General features: G+C 39.2%; 2 protein-coding genes across 2 annotated transcripts; both read right to left on the minus strand.

Annotated features, from left to right (window-relative positions):
• Nucleotides 1-2845: 2845 nt before the first annotated feature.
• Nucleotides 2846-8616, minus strand: LOC138018768 (chondroitin sulfate synthase 3-like). Its single transcript, XM_068865453.1, has 3 exons — nucleotides 8457-8616; nucleotides 7519-8314; nucleotides 2846-5927 (listed from the first exon to the last, which is right to left on the minus strand). The coding sequence occupies exons 2-3, from the start codon at nucleotides 8227-8229 to the stop codon at nucleotides 4446-4448; spliced, it is 2193 nt and encodes a 730-aa protein (XP_068721554.1). The 5' UTR covers nucleotides 8230-8314; nucleotides 8457-8616; the 3' UTR covers nucleotides 2846-4445.
• Nucleotides 8617-9889: 1273 nt separating this feature from the next.
• Nucleotides 9890-21697, minus strand: LOC138018769 (zinc finger CCCH domain-containing protein 18-like). The gene is made up of 10 exons (XM_068865454.1): nucleotides 21565-21697; nucleotides 19291-19368; nucleotides 18656-18907; nucleotides 18158-18213; nucleotides 16894-17092; nucleotides 15891-16816; nucleotides 13451-13526; nucleotides 13271-13305; nucleotides 10699-10996; nucleotides 9890-10391 (listed from the first exon to the last, which is right to left on the minus strand). Exons 1-10 carry the CDS (start codon nucleotides 21688-21690, stop codon nucleotides 10044-10046), a joined length of 2394 nt encoding a protein of 797 aa, XP_068721555.1. The 5' UTR covers nucleotides 21691-21697; the 3' UTR covers nucleotides 9890-10043.
• Nucleotides 21698-22844: the final 1147 nt, after the last annotated feature.

Genomic DNA, 22844 nt, shown 5'->3' on the forward strand with positions numbered 1-22844 from the left:
TTTGTATGGTATTGCTCCGTAAGCAGGAAAGGTTCACGAAAATAAACAGGTCTGTTGGAAGCGTGCTTGAGTTTCAACAAAATGAGCCCCAAAATCAGCAAAAAATTGTGATGATGATGAATAATAAAGTAGCTGCTATTTCCAAAACGATGGAATTACCTGGTGATAAATAACCTCATCTTCAAGAGTAAATTTTTGACTTTGCAGAAACAATGGTCAACCTCAAGAGTTGGGCGATTGTGATCTTTGCGTTGAATTCGCACATTTCTTGTCAAACTTTAAAACACTTGAAAGAAAAAGAAAACTAACAAAAACAAAACCTTGTGTCTTGCCATCATTTGACACAGATGCTTCACGCGGTAACTTCATCACGGCGCCCGCTGAATTCGATGTCACTTTCGATTTTGCGCTTTACTTGTGAAGCCAAAAGTACAATAAGAAAATTGAACGTAGAAAAAATCTCCAAAAATGTTTGTCGCTGATCGTAACTTTTTATATTCGGGGTTCAAAATTAATGTTGTTTTCATGTCGTAAATGTTGTTGCTGACTGCAAAATATTTTATTCTCGATCGACCATCCTGAAAACTTCCTTCTGTTCTTCCTAAAAAGTGTGTATCAATATTTATTTACTTTTGCATCAATATTTGTTTTTCATAAAGCAAGCTAACAAAATCTGTGCCTTGCTTAGTTCGCATTTTTGGGCGTTAAAATAGAATTTTCGGTCCTATGCTTCTGTTACTTTAGGTCACCCATCCAGATACTAACCCCGCCGGAAAGGAATTTAACTTCAATGAACTTTTGTATTACAAAGGGTCACAAAGCTGTCAGACGTTCAGAGTGTACACTTAAACTTGTGGTGAAAAGAAATTGTGAGGGAACTTGAAAATGATCAACATGTCAGAGTAGAATCCAATGTCTCTCGATTCCCTTTTATGTTCTTCAATCTTTCTGGGTTTAGTACTTTGCGATCAACCACATCTTCTCAGGGGGCTATTTACCTAAGACTTTTACCATGACTCAACAATGATATACAATACCAAAACAATATCGTGTACTATTAAAAGTATAGTAGTCTCTGCTTACGAACCAGAAGGCCCAATCAGGCCGGCACTTATCTCCAGTTTCATTAGCATGAAGCAACCAGGAGTATTCGCTACTTCCCCATGGATGGGATGCCAGTCCATCGCAGGGTTACCCGCAGCAATTCGCCGGTACCCATTTATACACCTGGGTGGAGAGAGAGGCCACTTTGGAAGATGCCATAATACTCTTTGTCCCCCCCCCCCCCCCCCTTCCCCTTCATGAGCATTGTTTTTGTTTTCTCTTGGGACCATTGTAAGTCCCAAGAGAAACTGGAAACAATGCTTATGCAAAATTTGGGGGGACAAACAAAGATTTTTATGGTATTTTCCAAAGTGGCCTATATGTAAAAAAGTGCTGTGTTACTGCACTACCACACGTACGCGATGCGTGCCTATTTTTTCTGAAGATGACAGGTTTTTTTTCTGACAAAATATTAATGATTAATAGGTTGGTAGCCAAGTTTTTAACCTCAGAAAAAAATCTGTTTCGTCGTATGAACGTCTGAGCAAAAAGGGCGCCGGCCTCTGGTGGCACGACTTCTGGGTGACCCCTCAAATGGTCTTAATGACCCTCGACTTGAAAAAATTGACTGGAATGCTGCAGTTCAATACCACCCTACTCAGTCCCTTCTGGTTTTGAGTAACAAATACCACAGGCAACCCAGTGTACGCTCATCGAGTGTCTAGTTATATAAAGAATACTAACGAGGAGTATTTTATCAGGATATTAAGTTGATACACATGACGTTTTATCGGTGTTTTGATAGGCTGTTACGCTCATGAATTATTAATGAATTTTTAAAAGTAGATGCAGTTGTTTGCAAAGCTCGATTGTGAAATCTGTTACTTAGAAGGTTTTTTTCAGTCCAAATTTAGAAATTTTTACTAATTATGAAGACAGTGAGTACTTTATGTCGTAATAATGTGTTCACTTCTTATCTGTTTAACAGTTGTCAAATTGCTTTAAGTATTTTTTTTTTTGGTGCAGGGATGGCGCAGTTGTGAGAGCACTCTCCTCCAACCAATGTGGCCCGGGTTCGACTCCCAGACTCGGCGTCATATGTGGTTTGAGTTTGTTGGTTCTCTACTCTGCACCATAGTTAATAGAAGGGGACTGGTTTTGAAGCTCGGCAAACATCAGAGGAGCAAACAAAGATGCCAAGATTTAGGTTGGAAAGTCCACAACCGTGCACAATCTTTTGTTTTGCGCTCATACACTATGCATAAATTACGCAACCAACACGTTTCTATTGGTTAGTTCCTGAGTAATGAGTAAACAACTATTGTATTTTGTGCACGGTCAAGGCCAATAAAGAGAACAAAAACCTACAACAAAGAAATTTGTCGGGTTTCATAACCATTCCCCTCTATTAACTATGTCTGCACCGAGAGGTTTTCTCTGAGTACTCCGGTTTTCCCCTGTCCTCAAAAGCCAACATTTGATTTGATTTGCGTTGATTGTTAATTTCAGTTTAGACACTAATCTAAAAATAACACTAGACACTAAAATAAAGTTCCTTTCCTTTCCCGTCAAATATGGACAGATATGTCCAGACATGCAAGTAATTAGACGCACGCGGATCTCAGTAAGCGTCACGAAGTGTCCTCTTGCTCTTTTCCCCAGCTTCAACATCACTCTTGTTTCAAAACACAGACAATCGTGAACGTCAGAAAGTGCCCCTCAAGTAAAGATAAACAGCTGCATGTACCCTAACTAAGCTAAAAATAACGCTAGCCTTTACCCTTAACTTATGGTAGGCAAATCACTCTACACAGGATTTATTGCTTTCAAAACGAACAAGGAATGAATGTTCATCATCCTTTTCTCGCACCAGTCTCCATAGGTTCTGTAAAGTTAAAATTTACGTACTTTTCGAGAATTTAGTTATATTCAAATGCCTTCAACTTGTAACTCAAGCCTTTAAAAACTAATAAGAAAATAACTCGATTTAAATGGTACTTCAGAAATGAAAGGATAAGGAAAAAGATTGTCATTCAAATGTCGGATTCTGTACACTTTACTCCTGCAATAATTGAATAATAATTCGATTTTTTGGTAATGTCTTCGAGTGCAAATATCGCATACGGAGAACAGACTCCTAACCCTTTTTCAGTCTAGAAACCTGTGAATCTACAAGTTCTCGAATTCTGAATCTGCTCTTCCCATTACAGTGCCCAGTTGATGGAGGGTAGTCGGCGCTATAAATATATATCGGATATTTAACCACTTACGGTGCTTATCCACTGGGCAGAAATTTATCCAGAAGATTACTTGGACTATCCACCGTTTACAAAAATAATAAGTGGAGGCTCTGGTATTCTTCACATTTACATGTAATCATTCTAGCATTAATGTTCATTTCCGTGATCGTGTATTTTATAACCGAAACCAAAACGTTTAGAGTAGCTTCTGCTGTGAAGCAAATTTCACCAATAGACCAATTTCGATACATTAAAATTCAGTCCAAACCAAAAGACATCATCTCGAGGCTATGGGGAATAAACTCATACAAATCCTTATGTTTATTCCCCAGAGCCTTGAGATGATGTGTTTAGTTTAGGACTGAATTTTAATATATGAAAATTGGTCTATTGGCCACTTCGGAAAATACCATAATACTCTTTGTTTGTCCCCCCAAATTTTGCATAAGCATTGTTTCACGTTTCTCTTGGGACTTTTAACGGTCCGAAGACAAAACAAAAACAATGCTTATGCAAAATTTGGGGGAACAAATGAAAAGTATGGTATTTTCCGAAGAGGCCTACTAGAATAATGTAGAATTCGACAATGTTATCTCACCACTGTGAAGACATATACAGAGAGATTTAGTGCACGGCAAACTTTGCGTTTTGCGACAAAATGGAGAAAAACCTTGTTTAATATAAGTGACAGGTACCAAGTAACTTCTCAGCGTTGAGAAGACGAGTTAGAATAAAAGAATTTCATGCTTTAATTTAATAAAAAAGCGGCCTACCGTTTCCCGTTTTACGTAAAACGCGATGTAAAATCTCTCACGGAAGCCCAATTAGCACTAACGATGAGAAACCTGTGATTAATTTTTTGTGTTACTTGTAATTAATAAGTTAACTTCGATTAGTCAGAATTTATGGTGCTTCGTGGTCTAAGTGATAGGCCAAAAATTTCTCGACACTTTCGAAGAACAAAAAAGAACAAAAACAAAGTTGCCATATTAATCACCCCAGCAAGTGTACTAATCCAATTTACTTTCCTCCACTCATTCCACGAATTTGTTAATGTTCTTTGTTAAATCAGGATTAAATAAAGAAATTATAAAATTGGATCTCAGTATTTATCAAATTAGAACAATCGTCTTTGCTTGGCTTTTGAATTAAAGGTCTGCGTCATAATATGTGTTGAGAGTGCCTTGTATCCTTAGACATTTCTATCATTGCTTTCACTAATGCTTTTTGATTGGCTAATCCCGATGCTTGTGATCCTTTACAAAGTATCAATTGTCGTCCAGGAAGATTGGGATCGCAGTTTACTGGATGGTAAATATGTATAAGATTAGGATCGGCTGCTCGAAATACGTCGATCTCTGTGTGGTTCACAAATTTTTCGTACAAATCCACATCTTCCCACCCCCAGCCTTTGATTCTTGTGTCAAACCCTCCGACAGCGTGCAGATCTTGATGATATATGCAGGCAGGCCCATAGGAATATGTTCGCCAAATTCCTGCATCTTTGTTAACGCTGTAGTACGAGTCAGGGAGGCTATTGTTAGTGTGCGATATTTGAGGATCAAACTGACTGAACATGATCGGAAAATAAACTCTTCTGCCAAGTGCTGTGTTCATTCGACAGCGATCAACAAATGCTTTGCTGAAGACCAAGTCAACATCACATAAGAATAACAAAGCCGATCGGTCAAACTGATCAGCTGCAAGAGAAAGGGCGATCCCGCGTGAAAAGCTACCCGCAACGTCAATCCAGATGAGATCCGCAAAAGGATATTTATCTTGATATTTCTTTAGTATGGCTTTGTGCTGGTCGGGAGAGGAGACATGGGACGAATATGCTACAACGAGCTTTACCATCAATCTTGGTTTTAAACAGATCTCTTCAAAATTTTTCATAAAACGACGAAATGTTTCCAAGCGCCCTTCCAAAGGGACAAGAAAGTGGACATACGACGAAGTATCGGTCATTGGTTCGGCGCTGTGTAACAGGTTTCCAAATGGAAGCTGGGTATGAAACCATCTTTCACTTGAAGTGTTAATTTGTCTGGTTTTTCCAGTCTTCTCGGTGCGAATCTTCTTTTCCGTTTTTACTGTTAATTGCATAATGTGTTGAATGCCATACAAAGGATGAAAGCGTTGGTAACCATAATTTACCTTCTGGATTTTCATGCTCCCAGAATGCGGAGTCCTCCTTGCCTCCTCTTTTAGAAACTCAGAGTTCCTTTCCAGTGTATTGGTTAGTTCAATTTTCAGTGCTCCACGGATACTTGTCCCCGGAGACCGTAACATGCCATCAAAGTAGAGGGAGCTTGAAGTGAACATGTTCCATTGTTCAGTACTATTTCTTGGCAGTTGATGGTGAAAATCTCTTATATCTTGAAGGTTAACTTTTTTCTGAGGCGGAAGCGCGGTATCTTCAGCTTGTATGAGCCGATCCATGTTTCTTAAAACGCGTTGCAGCTTAACAGCTTCATATTGTAAATGTTGAATTCGCTCGTTCATGAAATGTAAGTGTAAACGATGCATGTAGGCAGGCTCCTTAATAGGATGCAACGTGATGGCATCACGAATGGTCTTGGTGTTGAGATCAGCGTGAAATATTTGCCCCTTCTCCGTGTAGTGATGGAAAAAAAGCGTTCTCATCTAAAAACCAAGGATAAGGAAGTTATTAAGGGGGTTGACAAATTCACTATTCATTGTAGCAGTGCTGCAGTACACCCTCTATTCCGCACCACTGAACATGATACGCTCTTCTTGCTTTTGTGTGTATGTGGTTTTCACGTTACGTCATCGCAGCAAAACAAAAGATCTGTAATTAGCTCCTTTTGTTCGTCTACAAGCAACAGGCAATTTTCACGATGGCGTCATTTGACTACAACTACCACAATTCAGTTTGTTTTTCTTTTCATATTTAAATTTTGTATTCCCAGTGGGGTAAAAATAACAATAGCTCTAATTAACCTGAAAAAAGCGAAACCTGAAGGATTCTGGTACTTGTAGTCATATGGCGTCATCATGCAAATGTCCTATTGCACATTACAGCATTGTTATCGATGTCCCTAGAGAATGGCTGCAACCACCTATTCATGCAAAATTACGACAAACCTACCAAGTTAAAATTGTGAAAGGATGCAAAAGATCCCCACAAAAACGATTATGAAAACTTAAGTTGTTCACACGGCCTGTTTCGTTTTGTCTTCAAGAAGTTTGATATCTACGACGTCGTTGTCGTTGAAAGCTTTCCATTCAAACGCATCTGCAAACGAGTGCGAAACTTTTAACTGTTGGCGAAGGGCCTGGGGTATCCTAATGTCGATTTTCGGTCGAGCCGACGACAATCTCAAAATTGTCATAATTGCCGCATTTGCGCTTTCTTCGTTCTGCTTGCGAGGCTAGGTAAATTCTTCTCTTAGAAAGAAAACGCTATTTTCACCTTTTAATGGTTAATTAATGACGGTATCCGTTTCTCCAGACAGCGCAAATAGGCACTGATGTCACTAAGCTACCTGTACCCATTTAAAATAAAATTTGCAGGCAGGTCTTAACAGGCACTGGAGTATTGCGGAATCTTTGTTGACCTATATAGCCTCATTTGCATGAGCTCATATTACTCTAAATCAACCCGCCAGTAAATCGCCATTAAAAACTCTGGGTGCATCGCATTAAAGCTTCCTGAAAATTTGAGCAAACGTACCAGGTAATGTTAGCGAAAGATTGGTTTACATTTTCAAATTTGAAAAATTTACAAGGAATGCCGGGTTACTTTTTCCCAAACAAGAACTTCAGTTTTTTATTGCTAACATTTCGGTGATTATCAAGAGACTAAATTATAACGGCTGAGAATTTGGCTGGCAGTCTATAGCTAGTTTTTCAAGTTCTCTTCAATATTTGTTTATAGCAAGACACCTTTATGATAAATTTTCGTTTGTTGATGACCGAAAGCGTAAACAATGTTGTTTCGCCGAAATGCAGCGTTTAGCGATTCGGTTTAATTGAGGAGTTGTCAATAAACCAGTCTCCTTAGTCTACCACGCAAACCTCGGGCAGCATTTCTAAAACTTGAGTGATTGTAAGACAAAGTTGTAAAGTTGAAAGCTCCCGTTTTCCAAAATTAAGCGTGAATACACCTAAATCCAAATAATTCCTTTAATTCCATGGTCGCAGCCAAAAGATTGTAAACAAAGTAATGGAAGGCCATATCTTAAGACAAAACATTACATTTTTTTGTCCCTACCTCGTAAGCCCAGGTGCACTGCACTCCAGCGTAAAGCTGAATGCATCGTCCAACTTCAACATCCTCGTGTGTTGTTGGTGCTGTTTTTAAACAATGTTCCAAATGAGGGGCAACCTTTTTTAAAACACTTCGGCTTAATATCACCCCCGGTCCACCTATACAATAGTTGTCCCCGGGATTTAGGCTGAGCATTCCAAGTTCCTCCTTTGCTCCAACACCTGCGTGTCCGAGATGAACATCATCGGAACTGTTTAGCGAACGTAAGAAGCGAACCAATCTGTCGTTTCGGACGTAGACATCGTCATCTGCTCGCATAAACCACTCGTAGTCATCGATGTGGAAGTCGTGCATGTATTTAATCATCATCAAAGACTTCTTTAGCGGTGGATACGTATCATCAACATCAGGTAGACTAACAACCGGCAAACCGAGCCTTTTGCCAGTTTCACCGCTTGAAAAGAACGTTATTTTTCCTGGAACATTCTTTCCCCATGTAGCGTACACTGCCTTAGCTCGAGTCTGCACTAACTGTTCGGCGGTCATAACACCAACAAATAAGAAATTACGGTTTCCAAGTTCTTTGGTTAAAGTCTTTGGTCGGATGTGACTTGCATAAATCAAACGGCATTGATTCTGTCTCACAAACAAGGTGATATTGAAGCCAAGAAAAAGACCAAGGAGAAGAAATACACATTGACGAATCGAAACCATCTGGCCTCTATCATCACCTGCCAATTAGTTGTTTAACTAAAGCGTCACTACTGAACTGAACATCAGCAAAAATGATCAGGCATACCTGTAACAAGAAAACCGAATGAAATCCGGCATACACAAACGAAAAAGTAATTTCAGTTAATACGTGAAAAGAACTGTGCTGTGCGTCAATGGATAACCGATGTAAACAACAAGGAGGACTAAATATCAGGCGGAAAACTTACCGACGCAAACTTTAGACTGATCTTAAATGCAAATGAGAAGTCGAATTTTCCTCACAAAAAGGAAAAGTCCACTTTTAAGCTTTTTCAAGGAAACTGAATGTGGAAATTTTGCATAGGTATTTGAAAGGTTCGAAAACCTGGTTTTATATTTTTACAAATTAAAGCGTTCGTTTGTGAACCGGAACAAGAGAACCATAAAACCGTGGAATTTACAAGTGAACTGTAACTTAAAGGAGCCAGTGAAGAGCTCTTGCCGTATCCCTGGGGACTGGCTCAGAATGCAAGTACAAAGGACACGACACATTTATTCAAGTTAACCTATCATAACTTTTTTCTTTGCCTCTAAAGGCTGGTTTAGTACTCAAAAGACGCAGACACATTAACTTGTCGTTAATTAGGGAATTTTGTTTTTGTGTTTAAGCTTTCGTGGTCACTGAAACCAAGCCCTAAGAGAATGCGGAAAATATGGCTTTTTGCGGTCATTTAATATCAACTTTTCAGATAATCAAGAGAACGTAACACATTGCATCATTTTACGCATCAACAAGCTGGAGCCAATGTCAAGGAAAACAAATTGACTGCCGAAAATTCTAAAAGCACATTACAACCTTCTCTTCCATGCATTACGTGGTGTGGTTATATAAAAAGACTGGAGTGTCGTGCCAATTTTTCGGTCTAAAAATGCCATGCCATTACCCCCCAGATTTGCTTGCCAACACAAATAAAACAAGCAAGTTACACTGAATAATAGGGATCCTCTTAATCCATCAAGTATTGGCATAGGGAGGGAAGGAGGGGTGGGACTGAGCAAGGAACTCGAGAGTGCACATCATGAAAAATAGCCCGAAGCATTCTAATAAGCCATTTCCGAGTTCATGTCTGCCTGCTCTTTAAAGCGAGTTTCATTGCAAAGTTTTTCGTAAGAAAATTCGTTTTCATTCATATGTAAAGTAGAACTAATTACTATCACAAAAACTTCGCACTTAGACTCGCTTTGAACAGGAGGCAGATATAAACTCGGAAATGGCCTCTTGTAGTTCGCCTTATAGGACCGCCCTTACAAAATCACACTCAGTCCGTCAGGCCAAAAGGGTTATTTACTGTAAGGAAAAAAAACCTCAGCATACTTTATTCATCACATCGTCCAACAATCAAATGACACGAAGCGCCTGTTAATTTATCTTGCTTTTCCCCACTAACGACGACTGGACAAATGAACAGAGTTTTTGACGAAAGCAAGCGACACGATGTATGCTACAGAAACAGGTTCCACGCTTTCACTGTATATGGAAGACATATATTCAATCAGGCTTGTAACAACCGATTTGCGTAGAGGCTTGTGCCACTCAAACTGCGACGGACACTGATTAGGGTTAGGTAATCAATATGAATAACGTACAAAAGACAAGCGATCACTGACAGGAAACGTCTTCTATGCATTTTTAGAGTTTTAATGCGTTTATTACATTAAACGACGGAAGAAAAATGCGATGATTAAGAATTATTGGCTGTACATTTAAGATAAAATCTGTAAATCGTCCAAACATGTGTGGTAGGCTCTGCTTGTACAAATATTTATTCTTATTTTTATTCGATTCTTGCTCGTTTTCTGGCGATGGCGTCTTCGACAGCTTTAAGTTCACGGAGTAGTTCTTCTCTCCTGGAGGAAGTGTTTGCGGTATTTGCTTTCCCGGATGTAGCAGTGTCAACTTGTGAATCTGCAGACCTTTTATCGTTTTTGTTTGGAGTCTGCGCAGGGACTGATGACGAAACCACGTCCCTTGCAAGGTTTGAAGCCTCAAGGACTGGGGATGAATCACGTGTACGTTTCTTTGCAACCACTTGTTTTTCACTGCTACTGCTGGCTTCTGTTCTTTCCTGTGGGGGATGATGGGAAGGTGGCTTTGTCTCTTCTCTGTCAGGCCTTGATACAGACTATAAAATAATTATGCACGATCTCAGGTTTGTCTCAAGACATAACAAAACCAAACCGCACTGCTTGAAAAAAATATTTACTTTATTATCGTTGTCGTTCTTCACACACGTCGTATAACAACCAAAAATTTCTGGTTCTGAAATCTAGACGAAAGGAACTTTGAAGACGTCTGCTCAAAGCAGTCACAGAAAGAAGACGGCCTGCCTACCTGCCAATACATTCAGCCGCTCTTTTGGTGGGAGCCAAGGTATGTAGCTTGGTAACTTTGCTAAGTTAGAACTTATGCATAATAAAATATTTACATACCTTATTCAAAGTAAGTTTTATATCTTTATGACCGGTGTATCTGATGTTCCCGCTTGATAATGGTATATTGCGCTTGACTTGGTCAGTCTCAGGCCCTGCCCGGCGGGTTCTGACCAGGTTTCGATCTTCTTCTTCTTCTTCCTCTGATTCACTCTCCGAGTCACTGCTTGCACTTTCAGTATCGCTTGATGACACTCCAGAACCGCGGCGCAGTCCACCACGCTCTCGTGTAGGACGAGGAGAACTTGGTCGGGCCAACGCATGTTCCATACTATCAGCACTTGAAGAACGTTCCCGACTAAAAGCAAAGATTAAAAAAAAAACATCATTGAAAGACTTAATAAAAATCAATTTCAGGATTGACGGAAATTTTGTTCGGGGAAAGATATACCCAAGAAAGTCTGGTAAAAAAGTTCAACTACACTCAATTATCATCTATAAATGCAAATTGAAGGAAGATGCTATGTTTCTCCAAGATATAAGCTGACGAGAAAATACAACATTGAAACTTGTTTCCCTTTTTTTTTTCTAAATCATAGATTTTTAGCAGAAATTTCGCTCTTTTGGTGCAATGCACTGATGTAGAAAAAAGGTAACAAAGTTTCTTTACGCAGGAAGGTATGTATCTTTTTTTATTTTGCAATTCAGTCCTTTTGTATGTTTCTGATGTGGCTTGGTGGTGTTGTTAGTCCGTTTTTGACAAAGGGGCGGCAACCGTAAGCGAGCTGTAGCCCTTTCAACTTGTATCCACACAATCACATTTCATTAGAGATGATTACTTTAAAACTCTGGGAGATACTACTTTCCTCGCATGCGAAATGTTCACTTTCGGTTTATGTCTGCGTCTCAAAAACGTGGCTCCTCTTGGTGTGAACGCCGTAACGAAAGTATTACAGTGTAATTAGTGGAAAGGAAATGTTATAAAAAAGAAAAAAATTTGGCACGCATTGCGTACGTGTGATAGTGCAGTAACAGCGCTTTATTCCATATTGTCAACTGAGCTGCGTTTTGTCTTCCAGCAGATTCAAGTTGTCTTTGCTCTAATAGTTTTAAAACAACTATTCACCGAGCCGCGAAGCGGCGAGGTAAATATCCAACGCTAGCCACCGATAACATTGGTTTCGAGGCTGACATGTTGGTCATTTTCAAGTTCCCTTACAACTTCTTATTTAAAACAAGTTTAAGCGTGCACTCTGAGAGTCTGACAGCTTTCTAATACAAAAGTTCACTGAAGTTAATTCCTATCCGGCGAAGTTAGTATCTGGATGGGAGACCTAAAAAATATGCCACTTCATGCCAGAAACATAGGAGCGAAAATTCTATTTTAACGTTCAAAAATGCGAACTAAGCAAGGTAGGGATTTTGTTAACTGCTTTATGCAAAACAAATATTGGTGCAAAAGTAAATAAATATTGATACACAGTTTTTAGGAAGAGCAGGAGGAAGTTTTCAGGAAGTGTCAATCGAGAATAAAATATTTTGCCATTAGCAACAAAAACAACAAATTTTGAACGGCGAATCAAAAAGTTATCATGAGCGAAAAACGTTCAATATTTCTGTTGTACTTTTGGCTGCACAAGTAAATCGCAGAATCGAAAGTGACATCAAATTCAGCGGGCGCCGTGATCAAGTTACCTAGCGTGTTTACTTACGAAACAAAGGATACAACTGTGTCAAAATGACGACAAGACACCGGGTTTATGTTTTTCTTTTTTTTCTTTCAAGTATTACAAAGTTTGACAAGAAATATGCGAATTCAACACAAAGATCACAATCGCTTAACTCTTAAGGGTGACATTTGTTTCTGCAAAATCAAAAATTTACTCTCCAAGACGAGGTTATTTATCACCAGGTAATTCTATCGTTTTGGAAATAGCTGCTGCTTTATTATTCATCAGCGTCACAAATTCTTGCCGATTTTGGGGCTCATTTTGTTGAAACTCAGCACGCTTCCCACAGACCTCTTTATTTTCGTGATTTATGCACGCGGTGCGGGCCTATTGGCACCACGGACACTCCTTACACAACCCGGTGACATATTGTGTAGTGCAATTACAGTGAACTACCACAAAAAGGAAAGATTTCAAGAATTTTTTTACAAAAACGCCTCAAAGAGCAACACAAAGAACCCTTCATAACAGGATAGTTTCAAAAGTTAGATATATATAGCCGTTATGTATAGTACGGTGCTACTGCTGCCGTCCTTGAAGGTGGCAAATAACACAAGATTGACAGGCAAAACTCAAGTCTTGGTTTGTACTGGGTAAGCGGGGTAGTGTTAATCGGTCTTTGGATAACTGGGCCCGGTTGTTCGAAAGCCGATTAACTTAATCCAGGATTAGCGTAAACTTTTGTTTCATGCTTTCAACTTTTTGGTGAAAGTTTCTTTTGTTTACTTGTTTTTCAAGATTGACTTCTCTAATGTAAAGTTCTGCTGAATATCAGCGTTGCACAGCATTTGGGAATAGAGAAATAAAACTCCTTGCTTAATTTTAAACCTGGGATTAGCGTTAATCGGCTTTTGAACAACTCAGTGGGCCCTGGTCAATAATTTCAGATTTTAGCGACTTACGTTCTTCCTTCGTCGAGGCGCCGACGATCACCATTCTGCGAAAAGAACAAAAAAGAGCTATAACAAAAGTTCAAACAATGCAGGAACAAATAAAATAGATTTGATGAAGATTTTCGTTAAGTATTGCCCATTAATTTTTGAGGTTTACTGGTCGCATATCACCGACGAGAGCAAACGTACCCTAGCTCGTGCCGGTGAGCGTGATCTTCTGCGTCGATCCAGATTCTTCCTTGTCCGGGAATGATAATCTCGATCTCTACTCGACAAACAAAACAAACAAGAGACATCATAAATTATCACGGAGGATATTTTCAACAATGTTTTCATTTCAAACTAAACATGATTCCGCTACACCCTGTGAGGGAAAGCTTTTCTTAAGCGGACATTACATGTGTAAAGTAATCGAGAGATTTAGCCTCGCGTCCACGGCAATTTGTGCTTTCTCAAGAATAACAGAGACCGTTGCTTGATTTGAGTTCATTTCTTGGCCCATCGAGCAACGTCTCAAAAGACGAAGACACGTTACAATTTGAGAATCTTCACGCTTTTGCAACAAACCGTAGCCTCCTCTTTGCCGTTTCACCTAAAGGCTACGCTAAATCTCTCCGATGTCCAGAGATTTCTTCTCTTAAATTTACAGCACCTAAAATCGTTCATATAACGCGGATACTTCTCATAGGCCAACATCTTTTAACGCCGTACATAAACATAAGAAAGATTTTACTGTATAAGGCAAAAGCGAGGAAGGTCAACAGAAGAAAACTAAAGGGAGCAATTTTATTATGTCCAGTAGTTCCATTAAAATTGGCTACTTGTGATTGGAGGCAGTCAAGTACAATTTGGGTACCAATCCGTGAGGCAGATGACAGGAATCAACGTTTGCGAAGCGCACTTTTGCAAAAAAGATCTAACAATTCATATTCTCTTGTGCAGGTGGAGGGCCCAATCCTTTCGTTCAACTCGTTAGATCGTGTGTGCAAAAGAACGAATGTTGTCCCACTTATGGGGTTCCTACTCTAATATCACAACAAAATGCTTAATCATCAAACCATAAGGCCAGGTCATGTACAAGAACATTCCTCAATACAAGTTGTGGTAAATATTGGAGGGGATCGTAAAGTTGCATTTTCTTCCTTATTTGCATGGGAAATCTCACGTTCTTCTCATACAATCCGGAATTAATTGTGCGAATGATGATATTTTTAAAGTTCTCGAAAATTGAACGTGGTCTTTGAAGTTGAGAACTTTCAAAACACCACGAGTACCTCAGAATTCCGTACTGCACGAGAAGACTACGATACTTATATTTATAACGCAGCCAACAAAACGTTGTCGACCGATTCTCGAGGAAAGATGTCGTCAACAAACTGCATGAAGTTTGTTTTAAGGCTTTTACCTTTTGTCTTAGATTAATCTCACCACAATCGAGTCATTATGTTCAGTGTAACAGGATTGTGAAAATTCAAAGAAAGCGATAGAGTCGGTAAAGGCGATGACCTACGCCACGGCTGCACTGTTTATAAGGGAATTTTAGCCAACGCCATTGTTAACTTTTTGTGCCATTCACATATGAGTTTCCTCACAGAAACCATCATGCTATTTACAAATTGACTTCAAAAGATAAAACCTTGTTAACTTGGTTAAATCACCAATTTTAAGCCTTTTGCCTTTGATAGAGCGGTTTTCAGTTGAGTGTCGAAAGTAATTAGCGAATTACTTTAGTTTTGCATTACTTCACTCAGTGATTGGTTCAAAGTTCTCGCGCCACTTTTTCAACCAATCAGAAGTGACACCAAAACCAATCGTGGCTCGCGCGTGCACAATCTTCCGCGCCCTGTGTCGGCTACGTGCAATTAGTTAGGGCCGATTTACACGGTACGATTTTTGTCGCATGCGACAATGGCTCACGACAGGCCCACGACATGAGTTACGATTGTTGTGTACGTCAGGAAAATGTCGTAGCATTTTAAGGCCCGATTTACACGGTACGACTTTGTCGCATGCGACAACGGCTTACGACAGGCCCACGACATGATTTACGATTGTTGTGTACTTCAGAAAAAATGTCGTAGCATTTTAAAACATGTTTTAAGACATGTCGTAGGCCTGTCGTGAGCTTGTCGCATGCGACAAAATCGTATCGTGTAAATCGGCCCTAAAACATGTTTTAAAACGCTACGACAATCGTAAGTCATGTCTTAGGCCTGTCGTGAGCTTGTCGCATGCGACAAAAAATCGCACCGTGTAAATCGGCCCTTAGAGTTTTAATTGGTTTACCAGATTGTCTCCGTCCTTTTTGATTGGCCAAAGTAATAACTTTGGTTTTGGTTTTAGACACTCGATTGAAACTCACTCTAACGAGCCAGTTATTAGCCATCAAAAACTGATAAATTCTTGGGTGGGTGTTTGAATTTTCAAACCATCGTTGCTCAGAGATTATCGGGTATATCGCGTTAAAATTTTCAGAGATAGCTCATTACGCAATGCACTTTCAATATTCAGTACTTTATTCTCGGCTAACTGATTAGAAAAAGACAGCCTTAACTGAGCTAGTGAGGCGAAAAATGTAAATGTTAAGGTTAGATTTCCCTACTGAGAAGGGGTTTGGCCAGTTACACACCTGTTGTGATCATCTGTAAGCCTTGATCCTTCCAGTCGCCTATTCCATGAAGCACCTTGCCGCATTGGCCGTCCTTTCTCGATTCTTTCTCTTCTTCCATACTCAAAGCGATTTTTTCTATCCTTAACATCCTTGACATTGCGAGTCAATGTGGATTCCTTTGGCGGGGTTCGAGGCCCTTTGTCAGGAGTGGGTTTTGGTTTAACAGGGCTTTTAGGAACCGAATCAGGCGATTTGGATTTGGATTTGGATTTCGATATTGATGGATTGGATTCTGATTCAGATCCGGATTCTGAATCAGACGAATCGTGTGACGCTTGTTTTTCGTTCTTCTCCTCCCATCCCACACCAGGTTTCACCTCCACTGTGGCACTTTTACTGCTTGATGAGCTGGAATGCTCACTCGCTGAAGAAACCGAACCAGATCTGGAACGTGTTTTTGATCGAGATCTAGAGTGCGACCGCGACGGAGACCTGGAAGGCGTATGCGAAGCAGAACGTGACCGAGAACGAGAAGCAGAATGTGATGTGGAGCGTGACTCGGATCCCGAATGTGAACGTGACCGTGAAGAGCGAGACGAATCTGACGAAGACGAGGATGAGCGGCTCCTTGAGCTGGCTGATGACACTGAATGTCGCTTGGGAGAAGTTGTTCTTTGCCATGGATCTATCCATTCGTCGTTCGGTAACCTTGAACTTGAGATACCCAATACTTTTGTTTTCAATTTGTCCTTTTCTTCAGCTCCACCGCCAATTAATTCTACTTTCTTGTCAGTTTCCTTAGTTGGTTTTACATCAGCGCTCTCCCCTTTTTCCGGTACTTTAATCTTTCTTCTATCATCTGGCTCAGTCTTTCTCTGTTCCAGATTCGTTTCTTGACGCTGCTGTTGTTGTTGTTGTTGTTGTTGTTGTTCTTGTTCTTGTTGCTGTTGTTTTACATCTGTATTCATTTGTTCTTCCTCCTTTGTGGCTTTCACTTCCGTAACTGCAGTCTCCTGTTTACTTTCCCCAGTTGCTTGGTTTTCTTCAGCAGCATTCTGTTCCTTTTGCTTTTTAACCTTTCCCCTGGTTTTCCGTCCGTGGCTGTATCTTTAGCTGCTGCAGTTTTTTTGCTCCGTTCTTTGTCTCGCTCTCTCGTTGTGTCCTTGGTTCTTGTCTTGACTTTTTCACTGTCTCCAGTCCTTCGCCTATTCCGCCGATCTCTGAGGATACAAAACATCAACAAATCAACGCCCTGTCTTTCAAATGTTTTTCATCAGCTTCTCCTGTTTATTACTGAGTCAGGATAACAACCAACTGACTGGATTAAAAACGCTTTAAAAGATACGTAATAAAGTAAAGTGACTTTCACAGAAATAATTATGTTTTCACGCTTCTATTTCCAGAAGTTCAAAACATCATCATGATACTACTCCGGTCCTACTGAAAATTGAATAGTTAGTTCATAAATAAATGTTTCTTCTATCTTCAGTACCATCTTTTGTGTTGGTTTGCTATGCCCTCGACTTAGTCTCGTACAAAACCACAATATGATTGGTTAAAAAAAAGAAAAACTTTCCGTTCATTTATTTACCGCCCCGGACAAAGCAACAACGAGAAATTCCCAAATTTTAGGTTTTGACGACAACGTGAACATATATCAATGAACCATTCACTTTCTATTTTTACTTAATAATAATAATAACAATAATAATAATAATAATAATAATAATAATAATAATAATAATAATAATAATAATAATAATACTTTATTTTCACACGATAATGTTTAAAGCTGAATAGCTTGTGGGGTCGTGCACAAATGAAATCAAATCAAATTAATACGTGCAAACCGGACTTCCAGGAGAAAAACCTCTCGGAGCAGCGTAGAGAACCAACAAACTCACACATGACGCCGGATCTGGGAATCAAACCCGCGCCACATTGGTGTGAGGCGAATGCTCTCACCACTGCGCCATCCCTGCACGTGCAACCTTAGCTTGATGGTATACGCTGAACTGTTTACTATTTGTTAATTATACCCAGGAGTTATTAATAATGATACACGAGTAGTTGTTGTTGTTATTGCTGCTGTTATGGGCTGTTGCATCTTTCCATAAGGTCTGAAATTTCATGAATTAAAAAGCTTTATCTTACCTTTCATGCAAGTTTTCTCCGGCTACAAGCTACTTTAATACACCTTTCTTCGGAAATACATGTAACTCCTATCGCACACGAAGTTTTATAGCCAAATTATTTGGCAGATTTTACGCTTTACCTAAGGTTACCTTTCAGGCGAGGAAGATGGTGATCGATTTCCTCTTCTTTTCCGCCTGTCCCGATCCTAGACCGAAACATGGGAGAAAGAAAGAACAAGAAGCTCTCATAAATAACGAAATGGTATAATGACAAAATTCCACGGTAATCTTGTTACAATTTATGGAAATGACTGTAACAAGTTAATTATGTACTATCAAAGTTCAAAACGGTGCATGCCGTATGGGAACAAGAAGTCTATCAACCATAGCTTGAGGGACGCACATTAAAGGGACAGTAAGTCTTCTGGTTACGTAACCCGAGCCAGGTTTTCTTAAAAATTCTCCTGGCAGAAAATTCCGTGCAAAACATGACGACATCTGAAGATCACCCACCCAAACATAACACATTGGCTGTCAGTCGTTTCTTGTTTCCTATCCTACTTCTAATGTGACAGGTGCTTACAAACGAACGCACTGCTCTCTACTACAACGTACGTATGTCAATGCGTTATCAATGTCTTGACTGACCTTGTAGTGCATGGGCGAGGTTGGTCGTTTGTCCCTCCATCGAGAAACAATATCTCCTCCTCTGCGATACCTCGCATCATCCTCATCAACTATTAACTCCTTCTCCACCCTATTGCGCAACATCTCGCGTCGTCGAGTTAAGTTTTCTTTATCATTTTCATCGTCATTGTCCTCAGCTGTGATACCCAGCACCATACGTTTCTCCTCAAAATCCGCGTCTTCCTCTTTGCGCTTCTGCGCTGCTTTCTTTATCTGATAAACAGGAAATGACAACAGACTTTTGGGAGATGCAATGTGTAGCTTGGTATGATTAAATGAAATCTTTGCAGAGTCTAGAGAGTGGGGCATTAGTTGAAGAAGCATACCTTGGGGAAGGGGGTGGGGTCACCAGTCAGCTGCCCCGCCCTCTATGTTAACTACTGTAGAAGACAACTTCTACAATTAGTACATCAACCATTGCATTGCAAATAACCCTTTTACTGTAACAGTCGCAGCCTTAGGACAACAAGCACCCGTAGGTGCAAATTTCTACCTAATGCTCGCCGTCCAAAACGAAGACATAAGTTATTGGAATGTAAAATGTCAAAGTCTCTTTTTTTAATGTAAAACACAGGAATGTACACTGCACTTCTTACTTCTTTAGCCAGTTTTAATCCTCTTTCCCAAGCTGTTTCTTTCTTGGCAGCAGCTGGAAGCTCGGGCACAATCTCATCCTGAAGCAAGGTCAAACAATTGGAATATATAATAATCACATGGTGTTAAAAAGAAACTATTTTCTGCATGAGTAAATGAAAAATGATCGAAGTTAAGGAGGGAACTTAAATAAATGAAAAGAAAACTGAAAATGAAGTCACTGAGTTAATTTGCAAATGTTTCACTTGGTTTCTTAAGGTGGTACTATGATCAAAATATCGCTCCAGTTTTTCCCTCAGATTTTGAAACTGTGTTTGCTTAACACCTGCCTTGCAATTTTATCCAAAGGCTGTTTACTTTGAGTCCAAGTTTTGGATTTCATGGTCCGCCATTACTCACGTTCAAAACTGACCGACTGGACCTCAGAGGGTTAGATCTAGGGAAAAGTGGCGTCATTCACTCACTACCTAAAAGAGCAGTTTGTTATGTATGCAAAACACGAGTTTAAAAATCTGAAAGCCTGAAACTCCAGAGCTGTATGTTAATTCAGTCGCGTGCAAACGCGATAATAATGGCAGACCATTGAGTAGGAAAATTCCAGTTAAAATAAAAACGTGTCTGTTTGAAATTAAGGCTTAAAACTTGGGTCACTAACATAGTTTTGAAACCCAAAGAAAAAAAGATTAGATTTTTTGATCATACATGTAGTACCACTTTAACTGTGATAACCTTTTGCTAAGACAATCAAATAATAATGATAAAAATATATATATTATTATTATTAGTACCATCACCTGCTGGGATTCAAAACTAGACTGTGTACAGCCCAACAGAAAATGTTTACATGCATTAAGTGGAAGATGCTTGCAACAAGCATTTGCAAATAACAACAACAGCAACAACAACAATCTTTATTTTCCTAGGTAGCTACATGTAGAGCTAATCTAGGCGGGCCTGTTAGTTGATGTGTAACGATCAAAATTATTTATTATTATTATTTACTTAAATCTATGTAATCTATGTATACTTATACGCAGAAATATTTAACAATCACGGGCCAAAGGCGAGGATTTTATTCACCGATATCAACCGAGCCTGAGGTGAACAATTGTTTTAGTATAATTACATTGGTGATTGTTTGATTACCGGTATTTGTCACTTCAAGAAAATGGCTTGTGGCCATTTTGAAAAAAAAAACGCCTATGAAATTATACTAATTCTATACATACACACACATACAAAGGAGGGATGAGTCTACAATAAATAAAGAATAACAGTACTTATCATTAAGGCCTGGATAAAGAAATCTGCAAGACATTCCGCAAATGTTTTTATCGGCGTACAAAATAGCAGTATAATCAGAGAAAAGATAAAGTTGCGCTTATCTGAGCAGCTGCAAATATCATTAATACATAATAAAAGTAACAATGGGCCTAATACAGATCCTTGTGGGACACCGCAAGGTGTTACAGCTTTTTCAGAGATATATGGACCAATTTGTGTGCTTTGTGTTTGGCCTTGCAGATAGGATAAGAATCATTTAAATATAATATGCCACGAAATCCATAATGATTTAGTTTGTCAAGTAAGAAAGATTGCATGATCTACCGTGCCGTGTCGAATTCCTTTTTTAAGTCTATAAAGACACCACAAGAAAAAAGGCATTTGTTGTTGAGAGAGATCATCATTGAAACGGGTTGTTGAAAACCGAGAGTAATCGCAGATTTTAGTTTTATGAATCTTTGTAGGTTTATCCTTAACTGCGTTTAAAATGCAAGTTCATCATTTTTCAAGCCTTTGTTAGTATTGATAATAATTTGAGCAAACAATCTTTCTGTGTAGAGATGCTTTGGTATTTCCATCTTAAGCCAAAGTCTTGGTAATTAACGCCATGCACTGCATTTCTCTCCTCATAAAGACACCAGAGTCTTGAACCATAACTTGAAAGTTACAATCATTATCCTTCAAACCAGAGTTGCATTAAACCATGTCAACCTTGTTGACAAACAAAATCTACAAGTCATACATACAATATAAGTGGCAGATCTGTGTCACATGTACAAACTCTCGGCTTTGCCTTGAGTTTGTAAACGTGATACAGATCTGACGAGAATACTGTATATGACTTATTAAACACTAGCATGTAAGTGTTAATGTACACCAGCTATTTTTAAAGATTCAAGACGTTTTAACATTCGATATGTAAGTAGGTATGATGGTGATAGTGTGCAAAGTGTCTTTACGTTACAACTGTGAAAAAATCTGTGAATACCCACCACCTGCTCCTCGTGGTCTTGATATGATGTCATCACAGGACCTTGAACAATAGCCTCAGCTGGGACTGGAGGAATAACTGGTGGTTTTGGAAACGGACTGGGATACTGACCAGGGATGGGAAGCATCTGATAGGCACCTGTCAGTCACACACAAACATAAAAATCATTATCATCTGTCTGGCTTTAACTATCCTTTTGCAAATGACAGTGTTCTTATCTACAGTACTTTCTTTCGTCATCTACATGTAGTTGTTTCTCAGCTGGTCATTACAGGTTGAAGACTTGTAGAAATTTTTCACTAATTTCTGGAACAGAGTGATGCACTCATAATTGTACACCCTGTATGTCCTTTCCTACAGATATTTAGCTTTTGTAATTGAACACCCTCAGAGAATTGAAAAGAGTTCAAAAGTAAATTGCAAATGGCCAGTTGCAGTGTGCATGTAAGTACAGGTGAGATCTTTCACTGCTCAGAGTATCAATGTTAGTCAATTATGTAATGGCGGACCACGAAATCCAAAACTTACACTCCAAAGTGCATTGGATAAAAATCAAAGCTCAAAATTTTGCCAGTCAAGTTTTAAGCAATCACACTTTCAAAATCTGAAGAAAAAAAAGAAGTGCTTTTTTTTATCATAGTAGCAATTAAAGGAAACAACGTCAAATTCTTTAACACTTGTAAACGTATGTGTTATCTTTGCTTTTGGTGCTTAACTAGCAAAAACAAAAATCAATTTTGTTCACTTCAATGGTGACTCAGCAGCAGGCTTGGATAAATTCTTCTGGCCGAAATTACGAGCAGAATAAGTGATTTTTGAGGCGACCATTCTGCCAGAAGAATAAAGGGTTTTGAGCAGAATTGGGCAGTAATATATGCATAACATTTGCAAAAAAAATTAAAGCTAAGTAGAAACAAATGGAAAATCTTTTGCGTGATTTGATTATTTGACCTAAACTAAGATGAATTACATTTTGCTACGCATGACGAATACTTAATTAGATTTCAGGGGTTATTAACTACAACAAGCAGGCTCGCACGCATAACAAACCACTTCTAAAGAATGAACTTTGAATGTTTTAGAAAGACGTGTAGCCATTTGCATATGATGCCGGGAAGGTGGCAAGTGTATGTGTAAGCAAAGGTTGTGTGATATCTTCATCGGCAACAGAAAACTCGTGGTATCATAACAATACTAATAATAAATAACAAACAAAAGCTTCTGCATGATAACTCTTTCAGAAACACTTATCAAGGGAACTACATTGTATAAGGGTGACCC

Source organism: Montipora capricornis, chromosome 10 (genome assembly GCF_036669925.1).
Source record: "Montipora capricornis isolate CH-2021 chromosome 10, ASM3666992v2, whole genome shotgun sequence".
NCBI lineage: Eukaryota > Metazoa > Cnidaria > Anthozoa > Scleractinia > Acroporidae > Montipora > Montipora capricornis.